We start from the raw sequence: 17,399 nt of genomic DNA on the forward strand, positions 1-17,399 counted from the left end.
TCACAATTCCTGGATATAACTATACTAGGGTCAACAAGTAGGGAGGGGGCAACTATCCCTTCAATGAGCATTTCCTTTAATAGAGGTAGTATTGGGGGAAAAATATCTGTGATTTTGTTCTTCATTAAAAAGTGACATACCTCTTGCCCCCCCTCCCTCACATCTGAAAGTGTGTGTGTGTGGGGGGGGGCTAGTGCCCCCGCTGCACGTTTTCTATCGTTTTGCAGGTGGGGGGGGGGGGGCATGTTTGATTAGATGCCCCCCCCCCCCCCCCCCCCTGTGACTACGCCTATGGAGCAAATAGTATGGCATACAAGGTACATTGTACATGTAATGGAAAAATCTGTAATTTTTCATGATGATGCATATTTTGTATTATTTTAATGATTCTTAATAATTTAGTTGACTAGTCCATTATGTATGCCGAGTTACATATACAATATTGTAACGAGTTCTCTCTCTCTCTATTACAGTATCAAATCCAAGGGGTGACACTTGGGGTGGGGGAGGGAGAGAGTGTGTGTGTGTGAAAAATACATTTACAAAAACATTTCTTTTCTTAGACCTTTACTTTTAGAGTTTAATCAGATGGCATGTTACAAGTCGTTAATACCGTATTTTATAATAAGTAGATTTAAGATGCATGTTTTCTACAATTAATGTCCCCTAAAACTCATATGATTTTTCATTTAAATTCAATTATATGTGACCGTATGTTTATGTTTTTTGCTCATGTGCAATGCAGCGGTGTCAAGTACTTAGTCCTGAGACTGAGGATATTGTTTGTACGAAAACGCAATTTAAGCCCGACTAAATATTGGCGTAATCCGTGGACACACTGTTATAACGCACTATGAAAATTTAAGCACTTTGAAAAAATTCAAAGTGCGTTAAATTTGGGACCAAGCTAACTCACTTTGAAAAATAAATTTTCTTTTCGAAGTTCGTTTATATCGACCATGTTAACGCAATTGAGGTTATCTAACATTAGACAAATGATATGAAGAATTGCCTACTTGGCGCAGACATGGAAAGTGGTCTAAAATTTAATAATAATAGTCAGTGCATGGAATAAAAAACAGGTGATAATTGACTTATATTTCCATTTCAAATTTTTTCTCTGTGATAACTCTTTGAAAGTTTTGGGAGTATATTCTTGATAATTCTGCCGACATGTAAATTAGGCAGGTCGATAGGTCAGCAGGTAAGGAGGCGTAATACGCATGCAAATCTCGTGCGCATCTGTCTCTCTGTCTGACGCTAAAGGAAGCCAAATATGCATGTAAATCTCGTGCGGCTGCCTTTGTGTTTGACATCAGTGTGCGAGGACTATTGAAATTGTCATGGAAGTCGTCGTGTAATTTAAATCGATTAGTCTATATTCTTAATTTCTAATTCTACAATTTTACTTCACAATTAAATGGAAATATATGGAATCACTGTTTAGTTTTTAGAGTATGCCAGGGAGATCAACAATAGTGGGAAACATGGGATAGTTTTAGCATAACGGGCTTCGTCCGTTATGCAAATTATCCCATGTTTCCCACTATTGTTGATGCCCTGGCATACTCTCAAAACTAGACAGTGATTCCTTAAACATATTTTATCATAAATGGTATAGTCATTAATGGATTATACCTTTAATTAAAGGTTTAAAGTTTTTATATAAAATTAAAGTTTACTATAGGTTGCTACTTCAACAGATCAAAGCCAAAAAATATTACACGTTATGCTGTTAAAAGAATGTTACCAGAAAAAGAGAAAGGGGGAGGATGGAAAGGCGTTGGTAAATATAAAATATTATAGTATAAGAATTATTTGTTTCTATACATAACGTCTACAAATCTTGATATTTAAAAATGCAAGATATTTTTGGGCGAAATCAGGTTGAATGTATCCATACTTGTAAATATATACGGTCTACTTCAGATGTAAAAACATTGCATACGTCTCCTTAAGGTATATATTGCATATGTCTACCTAAGGTATATATATTGCAAATGTCTCCCTAATGTATATATAATGCATATGTCTCCTTAAGGTATATATATTGCATATGTCTCCCTAAGGTATATATATTGCAAATGTCTCCCTAATGTATATATATTGCATATGTCTCCCTAAGGTATATATATTGCATATGTCCCCTTAAGGCATACAATATGGTTTTTAAATATTAGGGGGACACCAAATTATATATATTTTTAAAAACTAATGTTTTCTTAATTTTCATTGTGAAAAACTCAAAATTGTTCTTTGTTATATATAAATTTGCGCTTAAAACATCACAAAGTAAAAGATTAAAAAATATACAAAATGTCCCCTTAAGGCAGAATATTATGTATGGTACCCCTTATGTAGAAAGCAGATATATATATATATATATATATATATATATATATATATATATATATATATATATATATATATATATATATATATATATATATATATATATATATATATATATATATATATATATATATATATATATATATGTACTGTTACAAGACCTTTCTAAATGTATCATGACTTCTGACTCTGTGACCTTGACCTTAAAGTTTAACCTACTTTTCAAAAATGTTATATATCCTTATAACTTTTGATTGAGAAGAGATATGACTTTCACATTTGACATGTACCAGAGGAGTCTGAAGTTTTTATCGTCAAAAATAAAGTAAAATATTTCCCACTCCAACTTCAAAACACCGGGATGTCAACGTGTTTTGGGGGAGCCACCTAAACAAAGAGGTCAGGAAAACTTCATAAGGACTATTGATAAAGTTGTACTGTAATGGCAATCGATAATATTTAATTAAGTCACAGCTAATAATGATGTCCTGTCTCTCTATACTTTTGTAAGCATGTAGCTATATGTATGACTACCTTGCAGTAGTTATTCAAATACCAATTAAGGTTTCACCAAAGGTCAGCATATCCAAAAAATTATTTTTTCAATACCTCCAAAACGGTTTATAAACTTAAAAAGAAAGAGGACGTACAAGGCGTAGACAATCCCCAGCACCGAGATAATTTGTTTCTCAATTTTCAAAATTCACGGAAAAGTTATATATTTCTAAAATCACGTTCTCAGTAATGTAGTAATGTCACCTTCAAAACAATTTATTTATTTTACTGAACGACTTATCATTTGATAATCTTTATTTCAAAGTTGACAGTTAAGCATTGTAAGTGGAAAATGGGTTTATTAGAGCAATAGAAAATGAATTTTGAACATGACTGGGTCAAGTCTCCATTCTTCACGTTTAAATGATGGAAACGTAAATGTGAAACATTGAAAGCATTAAACAGGTTTTTTTTTTTACATATACAAAATATTGATATATTTTTCTTTTAAAAAAAATATTTTTTTGAAATACTTGTTTTCAAATGATACTTTCTATCTATTAATCAATGATATATTTATACACTGTAGAAGTTTTAAGTAAATACCTCATACAGATTTGAAGATATTATAAAAATAAATTTTTGAACCTCTTCACATTAGGAAAAACCTTAAAAATCCTACTCCAAATACAGTTTTAATCTGATTATAATATAATGCGGCATTTAAGTAGACTACACTGAGATACATTATTGTCATTATTGTTTTTTTTTTTATTTTGATGATTGATGTTGCCATGGCAACTGTAATTAAAAATTCTATGAAATTTTATTAAAAGCTTCTCCTACAGTTGTAGTCTTATTGCAATCTTTCACCACATTTATGACATGTTTATAGGCAACATCTTTGCATGTAAAAATTAAATGTAAATCGTTTCATACACAGATTAAAAAAAAATTGAATGATGTATCTTCATTAAAAAAAAGGATTGATTTATCCTTTTTGGGTCAAATTTCAGGCGGCTGTGTCTATTGCTTGAAGAGTATGGCGCTCCAATCCTGTGAAAAATTGCATTAGAAGGAAGATCTGTATTTTCTGTACTTGTATCAAAGGTTAGTTGATTGTTTTGCTTCGAGCATTTTTCACTCGTATTGGGACACATCCAAAGCTATTTAAACGCTGACATTTTAGACTGATAGTCGACAGAGGAAATTTACACTTCTAAAATGAATTGCGTTCGCACTGTCAATGCTGACCCGTTGTCTTTTCCATACACTTGCTCCTTTATATATAACGAAATTCTGCAATAAACATCCATAATTCCTGGAAACAGGTAAGATAGCATATTGTGTGAAATAATTATCAATTGTAACATCAAATAAGAATTCTACGAGTTTAAAGCTCTACTGGTCAGAGCCCATAAGAGTTAATGCAATAGTAAGGTGTATATCGTCCTTCCGTCTGTCTGTGAACAATTTTTCAAAATGGTACTCCTCCTACAGTTTTGATCTAATTTCAATCTTACTTGGAGCACAAATAGACTACGCTAAGATTCAAAGTTTAATGCATCGGTTTTTGATTTGGATGAAAAGTGTTGCCGTGGTTACAAAAATTGAATTTTCTTAGAAAATCTTTTTAAATTGTACTCCTCCTACAGTTTTGGTCTGATTTCAATATAACTTGGCTCACAGATGATAGACTGCACTAAGAGATATAGTTTAGTGCATCAGTTTTTGATTTCGTTGAACGGTGTTGCCATGGTTAATATAAATTAAAAAAAATTCAAAAAACTCTTTTAAAAGGCTACTGCTCCTACAGTGTTGGTCTGATTTCAATATAACTTGGCACATAAGTAGATTACACTAAAATACATGATAAAGTGCATCAGTTTTTGAATTCGTTGAACGGTGTTATCATGGTTACTAAAAATAGAATATTTAGAAAAAAAACCTTTAAAATCGCTACTCCTCCAACAGTTGTTTTGGATTGATTTCAGTATAGATTGGCGCATGAGAAGAGTATACGAAGGTACATAAATCCATTTATTGCTGTCTGTTGCAAAGTTTCAAATCAAAGTTATACTTTTCTTTCGTTATATGTACAGACCAATAGAGCTACAGTCTCAGAAAGTCAACGATTTTATTCCTAGTGTCAAACATGTAGAATGTACCTGTCATTGTGATGTACGATTCATACCGCGTCGACATCATTGTACAAATACTGATTTTATTGTAGTGTGTTCGATTGAGTTTAATTAGGTCCCCTGAGTCACTAAGGAGTCCAATTGCTATCTGTTTTTGCCAGTCGTGCCACTTGTGTCGGTCGTTAATTAATGATCATTTTCAGCTTCTCTTAAACCACTTAACCAGTATCAATCTACCTTCAGATCTGTAGCTTGTTGGTCTGAAAAATTAGGATGGACAATCAGGGAGGTTAAGTGTCACCCATTGAAAAAAAAGTGTATATTTATTGCGCACAAAAAAGTGCACCGTTTTCTCGATTTATTTCTCCGTATATTTAACATGCCATCTCAAAATATTTCTATGCGTGTTCCTAGTATAGAGCTTTTACTAGTTGAACAACATAACATTACCCTAAACCGCTTTAAATAGCTTTCATGTGCATGAAATGGAGACCATTGAATATTGCCTGTTTACCATTTTTGGTGGCTATGCAATTCGGTCCATAGCGTTTCCTGCATTCAATTTTGACGTGGACGTAGTAATAAAATATGATAGAAACACATAGTTAATAATATTCTGAAATATACGGAGAAATGGTTCGAGAAACAGCGCACTTTTGGTGCGCAATAAGTATATACCCAAATCTTGGATCCTGTGTATGAATTTTTAATATTTTTACTTTCTTACATTTTTAGATTCAAGTCAAGAGACGTGTAACTATGAAAGAAATACTTGTCGTATTTGTGTTTTGTTGCTGGCATCTGATACAAGGATACGGGTATTACAAAACAGGGGTTATTAGGGAATCATGTTTAGAAAATGAACTGGAATCAGCCGTCATCAACTCTGTATCAACTGGTAGCATCTACATTCTCTGTATTCCCTCACCGCCATTTACCAAAAAATGTAGTTATCAAGGTGGGCACACACGTTTGCTTCTTATTTAACAGATATTAGTAATACGAAAAAAAGAAATATTGATACTTCTCTGATTTGATGTTGAACTTGCTTTTATTGTTGACAACATTGTGAATCTCTACCTTCATCAGATATTACAGTGAGAGGTTGGAGATGCCCTGGCAATTCTTTCCCGGATGGGAGAGTGCGATGTTATCCAAAGGAAGTCGAAGGTGAGTAGTTCGTTCAAATTTAAACACCTCAAATATCAACTTGACATTTTCAATGAAGCGCATTGAAGTGGTGAAATTTTCCGTTCGAATGGAACGAATGGAACGTTTTGAGTTATCTTGATTATCGGACGCAGCAGCGGGAGATGATACATTATTTTTCTATTAGTGCAGTCAAATAATTCTTAAATGATAACTTATATAAAATCATGAGTAAAATATTTTTAAAACTTACTTTAAACTAAGTATTTATTGTTGTTATTATGTAATGATTGTTACTATGTTTCAATTTCATTATCAGATAACTAATAATTTATGGTCAAATAAAAAGAGTTTACAATTATAGCTACTCCCACGCATGGGAGTGTGCATAAGATATGAAAGGAAATCGTCATGATTTTCCGGAATATAATGGCGTGGTAAAAGTGCATGATGATAAAAAAAATTGAAAAGTTGTTGAACCAGTAAAATTTGTTTTGAATATGCCACTGCTGCGAATGACACAATGATATTTTTTCTACATTTTGCACCGCGCCTTGCAGTATAGCCTACGCTGCAGTAACCATAGGCATTATCACGTGACAAACATCCAGGGTACATGTATCAGCATGTGGTTCATCTTGAGTGGCCTACATCATTTTGAAGACAATAATTTTTTATCATTTATCATTGACTTTATTACATCGATGAATCCATTTGATGAGCAAATGCAGTAAAATTCCCATTTAAAAAACAATTATTTATTCATTTTGCTTTGATATTGAAGACAGACTGAAATAAATATGATCACTATTTCTACTTTGAATATCTTGTGCGCCTTGCATGGATGCTTTTTTATGTGAAAGTACTTTTTTAAATGCTACATTTTGTTTGCGGCCGATTTGATGCTTTGCATCAATTTTACTTGTTGTCATATGAAGTCAAGCCTGTTTCTTCACAAAGAGATAAAACGGTCAAATGTTTATTCAAAAACCTGTAGAACAGGTTTTCGGTAAATATAATAGCCGATCAAATTGACGATCTACATGAACACAAAGCAAACACGTGTTCGACCTTAACATGTGTTGTGGTAACTGCAACAGACAAGATTAATTCATAGATATGTGTATATTCGTTGCAATACGTGCTTTACAGAAGAGCGGGATCTCGAACTCTCCGATTCATTTTTTTAAGCTCCATTTTAGTGCATGTCATGTCGCTAGTCACAAATTAAAGAGTGGTGTATCATAAATGATTACGACGAATATTTCTTTCACGTTTTTAAAGAAATGGGTGTGTCATTAAGTGATAATTGACGTTCGATATGAAACACCCAAACTTTCCATCCAAACGAAAAAAATTACCACTTCAATGCGCTTCATTGTAAAAGTTTTGAATTCAATATAAAACATGTATTTGAGAATCAATAACATAAAGTCTACTTTCATTGTGTTGAACTTGCTTTTATTGTTGACAAAATTATGAATCCATAGTTTCATCAGATATAACATTGGGTTCGAGATGCACTGCCAATTCACCTTTCCCGACTGGAAGAATGCGATGTTGTACAAAAAAAGGTCAGTAGTTCGTTCAAATTCCAACACCTCAAACATCAACTTGACATTTTAAAGTATTTAATTAAATATAATATATGTATTTGAGAATCAATAACATGAAGTCTACTTTCATTGTAAATAAATAGGTTTGGAGATTAAGAACTGCATTGTGGACCCTAACATCTACACCTTTGACAGATATTTTGTATCAGTTCCTCCCAAAGGTTTTTTTCTGAAAGGCCGATTTAGTGTGGGGTAAGATACTAGTATTTGAATAAGTATATTTGATACATATTCCATAAATCTCTACCCAGAGTTATCGTTCCACTTTTACCTCTGTCAACGTGTAAAAAGTAGTGCGGAAGCGGAGGAGCTTTTTTCAAATATTGTTTATATTGGCCCACACGAAGAATAACACCTTTACATATCTTCATGTGTGTTAATACTGCAAGTTGTTTGTCTATAAAATCTAAACCTTGCTGATATTTATCGGCAATGCGTTTTAAATTTTCCACGTTCGTAATATCCTGCCGAGAAATAATCCCTTGTGAGATATGGTGAAAAAGCGATATCTGATTCTAATTCTAATATATAATCTTTTATTTAAGAAGTTAAGTAAGAATATAGAAGTTTTAAATTTATAATTTATTATGTAATAGGTAAAAGTAGTTTTGCCAAGAACCCTGGCATTTATACGTTGACGGAGGTGTTGTAGCGAAGCGTAATACGCCCTCTGCTGAGAGATTGGCATTCCATGACGCTTGAATTAAAGCTGACAAGAATTCTTAAAAAAACAATATTTTCATCTATGTACGACGACGTGTTTTATACCTACTATAGGCGTACTCCGCCATATTTCTTTCATATACAGTAAAACTCGGTTAGTACGTACACGGATATTGCGAATTCCCGGATATAGCGAAGTCATCTTGAATCCCCAAATATATAATTTAATTGAATTTGTTATACGGTTATAACGAATCAGGGATATAGCGAAGTAATTTCATAGGTCCAAGCGACTTCGTTATAACCGAATTTTGCTGTACATGTACCTTTTCGTATTGTAACGATATATACCCCAATGCGCTCGTTACACTTGAATAAAAAATTTTCTTGGCTGTCGACTTGTGCATATATCAGATGGTAAAGCATTTGTGAATCCATCAGCTGATAAAGGCATTTCAAAACCACAACAGATAAAACAGTCTTAATAAGATATTTCTGAATAATTGTTGTAAAAAAAACAAGAAAGAAAAAAAATTGCAAACGTGGAAGAAACATTTAGATGCACGAGTGCGTCTTTTACAGTACGCCAGTATATAAAGAATAAACTTGAAACAAAAAGCAGTAAAACGAAATTTGAAATTTATCATTAGAATTGAACAAACAACCAGCGTGTCTATATGCAGTCGATGCATGTCAAGAAAACGCGTCGAACGCTGTATACTTATCCATTCCTGGTCATGTGATCACTGCATCGTTTCTAAGTGATGAAGGTACACAAGTCAAGTGATATACACTCCGAATTCCATTTATTGAAATATGCATCATTAAAAAGTATGAAACTCCATAAAATCTCCTCAAGAGTAGACACACTGTCACTATTCCGTATAGTCTAGCACGTCGATACACTTAGTCAATGTTGAGCAGAATTTGGTCAGGGGAAATATCACAAGTGAAAATAGAATTCATAGAAAATAGAATTCATAGAAATAGTATTAGTGCCGTTGTTTACAATTTGCACAAATTGCACAATTTATTTATCAATTTGCACTGGTTCTGTACTAATAAATCATTTCTAAACCAGGAATTTCGTGTACGGAACTTATTTTTATCATGACTCAAAAGCATATAACCTAAACACAACTTTTTAGAATGGGGTCATGTCCATTATTTCTGCCCCCCCCCAGCTTTCAAAAACAATGTACATTTCTCTCAGTCCAAATGGGGGTTGGCCTTTCTCCGCCTGCATGTTCATATTTCGGTCTATGAAAATCCATAATCATGATCTTGGTAGGTAATGCAACCTCACACCATTATTCCAAGTTCCTGTCAGTACTACGCTTCAGGTGGCCGACACAGGAAGGCATTTCTCCGGAATTTAACAACCTCACAACCTCGTACAGTTATTACGATTTCATCACTAAATACGACCTTTCTCCAGTTTTGAGCTACTCTCCAATTTTAACTTACTTCTGGTCCAAGAGACTCGACGTACTCATTTTTATTTATATAACTTCTTGCCGAAAGCTCGCTTTCTCGTGGTAATACTTATGAATGGAGGTTCGTGTCCTATATCTATTCCCTGGAATGATGCAACTGAGTGCCCGACAACTCCATCGTAAATTTTTTTTTCGGTGGCGATTTTCAATAAAGCAGCAGTCCAGATGCCGCTTAAAAAACCTAGTATATACTGTTGCTGGACATAATTTGAATACTTTGTTTGAAACTGCTGTTTAGTAGCTAAAAAATAATTGTTTTGTTTCACTAATCTATATGCATTTACTTCTCATCCACAGAAACCCGAACAATCCATTCGGTTATAGGTTAGAATATTGTTCTGTGCAACCTCGACGTCGTCAGTATTGATATCAACCATCAGTGGCATCCGACATCATCACCAGTAATCGACATCATCTTTGAGATTTTATTTAGAGAGTGATGACTAACTACATCGTATCAATATTTTTTGTTCTAATAAAGATAATGATATACCAAATTTTTGTCATTAAATTCACATATAAACAATCTACATTACAGTCATTTAACCAATTTCAAAGGATGATTTAACGCCGTGTTTTGGGTCTTTTTCAGTCGCTTCTTTTCCTTCGAATTCTTAACATAATTTCACTTTGTATATCTGCTACAAAAATCTGTCAATTTCGCACCAAATATATGCTTATATATTAATAAATTTTGCAAATAAACTCCGAAATAGGTGCACCAGAGTTCTTACCTACTCCTCTAATAATACACTACATGTATATAGAAAATGATGTCCGTAAACCATTAATACTTAGATTTCACTCGGATAGTACGTATCGAGCATTAAGGTAGGATTATTTTCATATTTCTTGCATTTGAAAATTAATGAAATTTTCACAGAATAAAGAAGACATTTTCACAAACTGATGGTATCATGGAGATTAAATGTGACTGTTTTTGAGGCAAGATCAGGTCAAGGCCATCACCTTTTCCCTGGACTTTACGAATAAAAAATACTGTTGTCAATCATGCGATCCCTACTTCCATAGAAGAAGACCAAAACTGTAGGAGGAGTTGCATTTTAAAAGTATTTCAAAGCTTTGTCAGATAGGCTCCATCACTAAATCAAGAGTATTCATTAATTCAAACCCAGCCACACTAGTCATATAAAATGGTATTGTTTTTAATGAATCAAATGTATTTAAATTTACTTACATCTCAGAAAATCTGTTGAGAGGAAAGACGGGAGTTGAGAGCCCTGTGTATATCTGCCACACAACTTTTTCCCCGCTGAAATACTTGTGACATGATTTGGAGGAGACGCAAAATGTCAAGAAGAAAAGCTGCAAATATGATGTTGTTGTCATCTACAAAAATCTTATAGAGACCAAGGGCTTTAATTTTGGCAATAGTTTGCACACATGACCAAGTGCAAGCTGAAAATAAATATGTGTTTTTATCAAAATATCCTTAGATTAAGGTAGATTCAAAGTTTGTCTTAACTTAATTCTTGCAATAAATAGAAAAGCATTCAATTAAATAAGGACCTGATAAAGATGCTGCTTGATGGCAGCATATCCATGCAACATGTTTTTCAATGCCAGTAGTACATGGCCAACCCATCTGATGCCACCAACTCTTGTTGGCCTCTTCATGTTTATTCCACGGGATTTATATGACTCTTTCGAATTAGCCCTATTCAATGGACTGTTGTGGTAAAAGTAGTATAACCCTAGTAAAAACCCAGAGACAGACTTTTCTCCTACTTTGATCGCCTTCAAAGCATTTTTGTACTAAGTCCAGCTCTAGATGTAGACGTAGATGCACGATTTCATTATCAACGATGCCCTGGTCAGTGGACCTATCACAAAGTATTGACACAAATTTCACCTTTTCCACTGCCTCTTTAGTTCTATTTCTTTCTACCTCTGCGATTGCTTTAACAAACTTTGAATATTTATCGGTGATCAAGTATTTACAAGGACGATTCCTTTTGAAAAGCCTAAACCCAAAAATCCACTGAAAGTCACAATAAGGCCTGTAATTTTAGCAAGTGCATGGGACGTTTTGAATAAAATGGTAAGTTTTTCTATATTTTCTTTATTCAGTTTTTGAAGTGCTTTTTCTTCAGGCCGTGTACCAGGCTAATAATAAAGAATAAAATTTTTTTTTTTGCTCTGCCAAAAGAAAATACCCATATATTATAGGTTCTTTTTTTCTATCTTTCCACAAGATCATATTGATTTAGGAAATTATTGATTCAAATCTATGACAATAAATTATAAAACATACCTCTTTGGTTTTTTTGGTTACAACGACAATTGAATGCTTGTGACTGTCGGAGTTCTCGTTTTTTTTACCGAGTCAATTCAAAAGCTGGTGGACCCCCCAAAATCAGAAACCACACCAGCTTCCTTACAGAAAGTGCAGAACATTTTACCATCTTTGTACATAAGCCATAGGCGTCCTGTAGTCCAAAACACTTTGAAAGATCGTTCTTTAAGATTTTCTTAATAGTTTGTTCGCTTTTCAGAAGGTTTTGTTTTTCACACCGGGCAATAAATCCCCACCTGTTTGTTTTTAACGGAAGTGCACTTGTATTATGAAATGTAAACCGGACATTTTTGGAATTTCAAAAGCCGCATTTTATTTCATACAATTGTTGTTCAACGAAGACAAGAAACATTATTAATAAGTATATTTTAGAAAACCTTATATTCACAATAGTGAAAGTACTCATTTTCATGTTTATTTTTCAAAATGTTAACATAATATGAGCCTCGTCGGATAGAAATCGACCTTATCGTATGCAACGTCATAATGAGAAATTAGCGAATAAAGTTGAGAAAGATTTCCTGGTAATTTTCTACACATGGTTTTCACGTTGATGAATGTTTTAGACATCGTCAACTGCAGTTCAAAGACTTTTTCTTTAAAAAATCGGATCATTTTAAATATATATTAATAAAATAAACAAATTTTAATTGTATTCCCCTTCATGGAGCCTTAACTTTTTATTGTTACCATGGATCAATCTAAACACAAGCCAGAGGAATGCCGAGTCCGATCTACAATTATTTTTTCAAACAGCAGAAGACGTAAGGTTATATCTAACACTAAAAGAAGATTAAGTTAGTAGACATATAGCAAAGCAAATTTGACAAGATGCATTACTGAGGAAGTACAGAATATATATTTTCTTGTAGTTTAGAGTATAAAATTCAGCCAAAGGAGGCGTATCTGCCTAATCTGGCACAGAAAATCGCACATGTACTGAGTTGTGAACTTCATTTAATAGCACCGTGTGTATTCATTCATTCAAGATTAAATTCACAATATTATATTAGATATACTATAAAGTTTCATGTCTTCGAATGAATTTACGTGTTATGATGTCAAATTTATATATGTCTTTGGAATTAACTGACCAAAACAAAACCACAACATAAGGCCTATCATCAACTTTCAAAACGCTTAATTTTTTCTTACTAGGCCTTACAATATTCAAAGATATCAGGAAACAAGTAATACTGGTACAGTGTAAGCACAGGAGTCTGAAGTTTTTATCGTCCAAAAAAAAATAAAAAAAAATAAATAAAAAATAAAATAAAAATAAAAATCCGGAAAAAAAATTTCCCACCCTCAACTAAAAAAAAACAGATTCAACTTTCGGCAGCTCCCTGCTTCACATTTGCGCATGCGCATTGCGACTTCCGCTTTCCCTTTGGATCTTGAACCGGTGAAAATTCACAGTCATGATTCTGCTAGCTATTTTCTGTGTGGTGTGTTTATTTTTAATCAGATTCTAAATCCTATTTCTTAAATAGGTTTTTCTAAAACTTTTTACTGTTTTCCCATTGAAAATAAAATCTATTTGAGCATTTAATGCAATATTATGTGCAACAGTTATTATACAATGCTATACTTAAAAATTTGATGAAAAAAAAATTAGTTGTAAGGTAGTTATCTAAATAGTTATGATTAAATGTTTATTCATATTAGTATGACACTTTTTTTTATTGATTTTATTTGGGTTATTGATGGGATACATATTTTTTTGGTTGGATTTAACATTTCTGAGTTAAAAATTACAGTACATGTAGCACTTTGATCTTAAAGTTTGCTTTCTTTAAAGTAAGTATGTTCAAAGTTGGCATTTGTATAGATGTATATTCATCCGAAGAGCTCTAGCCGATGTATACACCAGTCAATATTTTCTAGTTTACAAAAAATATAAACAACTGCAAGTAAATATTGTGATGTTAACATCAGGTCTAGTACAATCTCTTGATTTAGCTATATAGCTTTAAATAGCTAAAAAGCTTTATTAAGCTATTTAGAATAGCTTTATTCAGCTATTTATATACAGTTTTTCACAAAAACGTTTTATGCTGAAAATAAACAAAAAGTCGCATGTATTTGACTCTTCATACATGTACTATGGACTATTAAAACAACAACCAATATCAAAGATAGTCCTAACTTTGCAGCTTTTGAATACTTTTAAGCAAAAAGAGAATTTCTATTGTTAGACTAACTGTCCACTACCTTGGGTGCCTTGAGGCAAGGAAAAGTATGATTGCTTCTCATTGTGCTGAACTGTTACCAATCAATTATCCTTGTTGAACATAATTGGTCTCCATAAGGCATTATAATATCATTGCAGAAGTAACTGTATCAATTGCTTTATATACCCCCAAAACTTGTAGAACTTGGAGTACAAAGTCTCTCAAGGAGACGTAATTTGATGAGCGATTTTTACATGCATTATTTTAAGAAGAGTTCAAAGTTGTATATCATCACTGCACCATGGTGCGCTTTTTTGTAAATACTGAGAAAATTACACCTATAAGAAAAAAGTGTAGTATAATAGCTAAATTAAGCTATACTGAATAGCTTAATAAAGCTATTTAGCTATTTAAAGCTATATAGCTAAATCAAGATATTGTACTGGACCTGAAAATATTTCATTATTTGACTTAAAATTTTAATGAAGACATCTATTAGTATACCAATAATCTTTTTATTAAATAAGTTTCAAGGTATTTAATGTTGTTTTGCATGTTTTAAAAGACTTTACCTGGTTTATGTTTGACAGATTACCCTCTGGGCACCTGTCCATTGTGTTGGTGAGGATATGCCTCTACCATTTCATTCTCAGGTAAGTTCCAAAACAGAGAAATAACATATACCATGATACTTAATAATAAATACAGCTAATATTCATAGCAAACACAAGAGGAAGATTTATTATAAGGATAATGGAAAAGTACTTTTGCTTCATCATCAAATTATTGTTTTATTGTATTATTCTTCAGGAAAACTTTTTGCCACCCATTTTGAAAGAAGTTCAGTTACAGGTATGCATTTTAGTTTTGAAAAAAAGAGAATGTCATTTTTTTTACGTATAAACTAAGTTGACAACTGAAATTGAATCTTTTTGTAGTTGGATTTCATTGTTATATTTTAATACACTGTTTCTGTGATCCTTCATCTTTGAAAAATATTCCAAAATATTTCCAACTTTTTTTTTTTTTATAGTAAAATTCCTTTTTAAGCTAAATTTTTTCTATATGCGGTCTTTGCCCCCACAAAAGATTTTCTTACTGAAATGTTCTGAACTTTTTTCAATTTTTGTTTTTATTACAAAGTTTATATCATCAGAAAAGGACAAAATGGAAAATTTTCAACAATTTTAGCTTTTTTATAGTTTGTTCAGACTAAATTATTTTTTATTGATGTTAATTTACACATTACAAAATATTGCTCATACCCTGAACACACATGCGCTCGGTGACTTTTACTCAAAATATCGACAAAAAATGTACGTTTTTCTGTAAAATTCATAAAAAACTGAAATTTACGTCATGTTTGTGACGTCATTACGTACATGTGGCGTCATTACTTATGAAAATATTCAGTGCTTTGAAGTCAGCATATAGTTTAAAAACTTAATTAAATATAGACTTTTTAAGCTAAATTTTTTAGAAATTTCACAGGCTCATACCTAATATAAGGGAAGCTTTTCGGAGGTATCCCTCTACCCAGTATCAAGACCATTTTGACAAGAACAAGGTCACATTATACTTATTACATGGTTTAACTTTAAGCCCTAACTTAAGAACCAAAAAAGTTAACTTATGCTTGAGATAAAGTTTACTTTTCATCGAAAATTATGTCCTGGCCAAGGTAAATAAGACAGATCTAGGACACTAAGGATGTCATTTTGGAAAAGAACTTAAAAATATATACAGTGTATAGGTAAAAATAGTACTATTCTATAGGATAAAACATTTTTGTAGAAGTAGCATAAAGTATATATTGATCTCTTAATTAAATACTAAATTCAGTCATCATTGCTCTTATCCAGAGGTGTTCCAGCCTTCTTCCCTAATTACTTAAGCAATGAAATCAATCACTATTTTCTATGGAAGAGCTAATGTAACATCTCTAGTCAATGTGAGCATGACTATTTCCGTGTCAATGTTAATAAATATGAGTTGACCAATCACACAGCGGGGGTGTGAATTGTTTATGATGGATGCATCTGTGACGTAAAAGATAGTGACTTAATGCAAAACGGCACACTTAACTGAAAATACTAATAAAATAATTGAGACATATTAAGTTCTGGTATTCATGTCTGTCTGTTTGTCTGTCTATTCATAACTAAAATACTATCATGAACAATTGTATTGGTTTTGTGATGGATGATTGAAATGCCCATTTAAGGTGAAGATGTTTTGAACTCTTTCAGGTTTTTGGAGAAGGGGACTTCGGTTTGATCATAAGATTAAGAATTTATATATATATCATGCACTTGCTTTTTTTAACCTCTATTAACATTCTTAATTACAGAATAACAATATATATTTTCTATGCACAATTTCTTAATCACATTTTTATGCACATTTACTTTTTAAGATATGCTTAAAGTTTTTTTTTATTTTGATGGTGATGGTTTGGTATGAGGTATATATATATTTGTGTTGTATATAATAGAAACAACCTAATTGTGTCCCCATCAGAGGAGAGCGACACATAGGGATCACTTTACTTGGCATCTGTCTGTCTGTCTGGTATAACAGAGGTTCACTATGAGGATAATTGGGCAAATTTTCCTGTATTCTAGGTTATTTCTGTATTGTGGTATAACACCCTCAATAACAAGGTTTACTTAAAGCAATATGAGCTGCATTTTTGAGAATTGTATTTTGCTGGTAAAATGTGTTATTAATTTTCATGCTATTTAAGCCCTTATGATCAATAAGACCTAAATAAAGTTTTAAAATGTGCTTAAGAAATAGTTCTATACAATTGAATATAAATCAATATTGTTCAGGATGACTTTAATGTAACTTTGCCTCTATCAAAGCTTATTAAAAAAAAATCTCCCATAGCTAAAATATTTGTTTCTCGATATATCACCATTTTCCCCCAAAATAGCACAATAATATGATATTTTTACAAGCTATATTTTCAATGATTTTAAATGAATATTCAC

The 17,399-nt window shown here is 32.4% G+C and overlaps 1 protein-coding gene across 1 annotated transcript in view; it reads left to right on the plus strand.

The window, feature by feature from the left end:
* Positions 1-5,473: 5,473 nt before the first annotated feature.
* LOC134266475 (uncharacterized) overlaps positions 5,474-17,399 on the plus strand; it is a 45,405-nt gene continuing 33,479 nt past the window's right edge. The window contains exons 1-4 of the mRNA XM_062748706.1: positions 5,474-5,566; positions 5,724-5,946; positions 6,078-6,158; positions 7,637-7,711. Of these exons, the coding sequence (XP_062604690.1) occupies positions 5,474-5,566; positions 5,724-5,946; positions 6,078-6,158; positions 7,637-7,711 (472 nt within the window). The remainder of the gene's footprint in view (positions 5,567-5,723; positions 5,947-6,077; positions 6,159-7,636; positions 7,712-17,399) is intronic.

Source organism: Saccostrea cucullata, unplaced genomic scaffold (assembly GCF_032062105.1).
Source record: "Saccostrea cucullata isolate Sc308-1 unplaced genomic scaffold, CSIRO_AGI_Scuc_v1 ctg2691, whole genome shotgun sequence".
Taxonomy (NCBI): domain Eukaryota; kingdom Metazoa; phylum Mollusca; class Bivalvia; order Ostreida; family Ostreidae; genus Saccostrea; species Saccostrea cuccullata.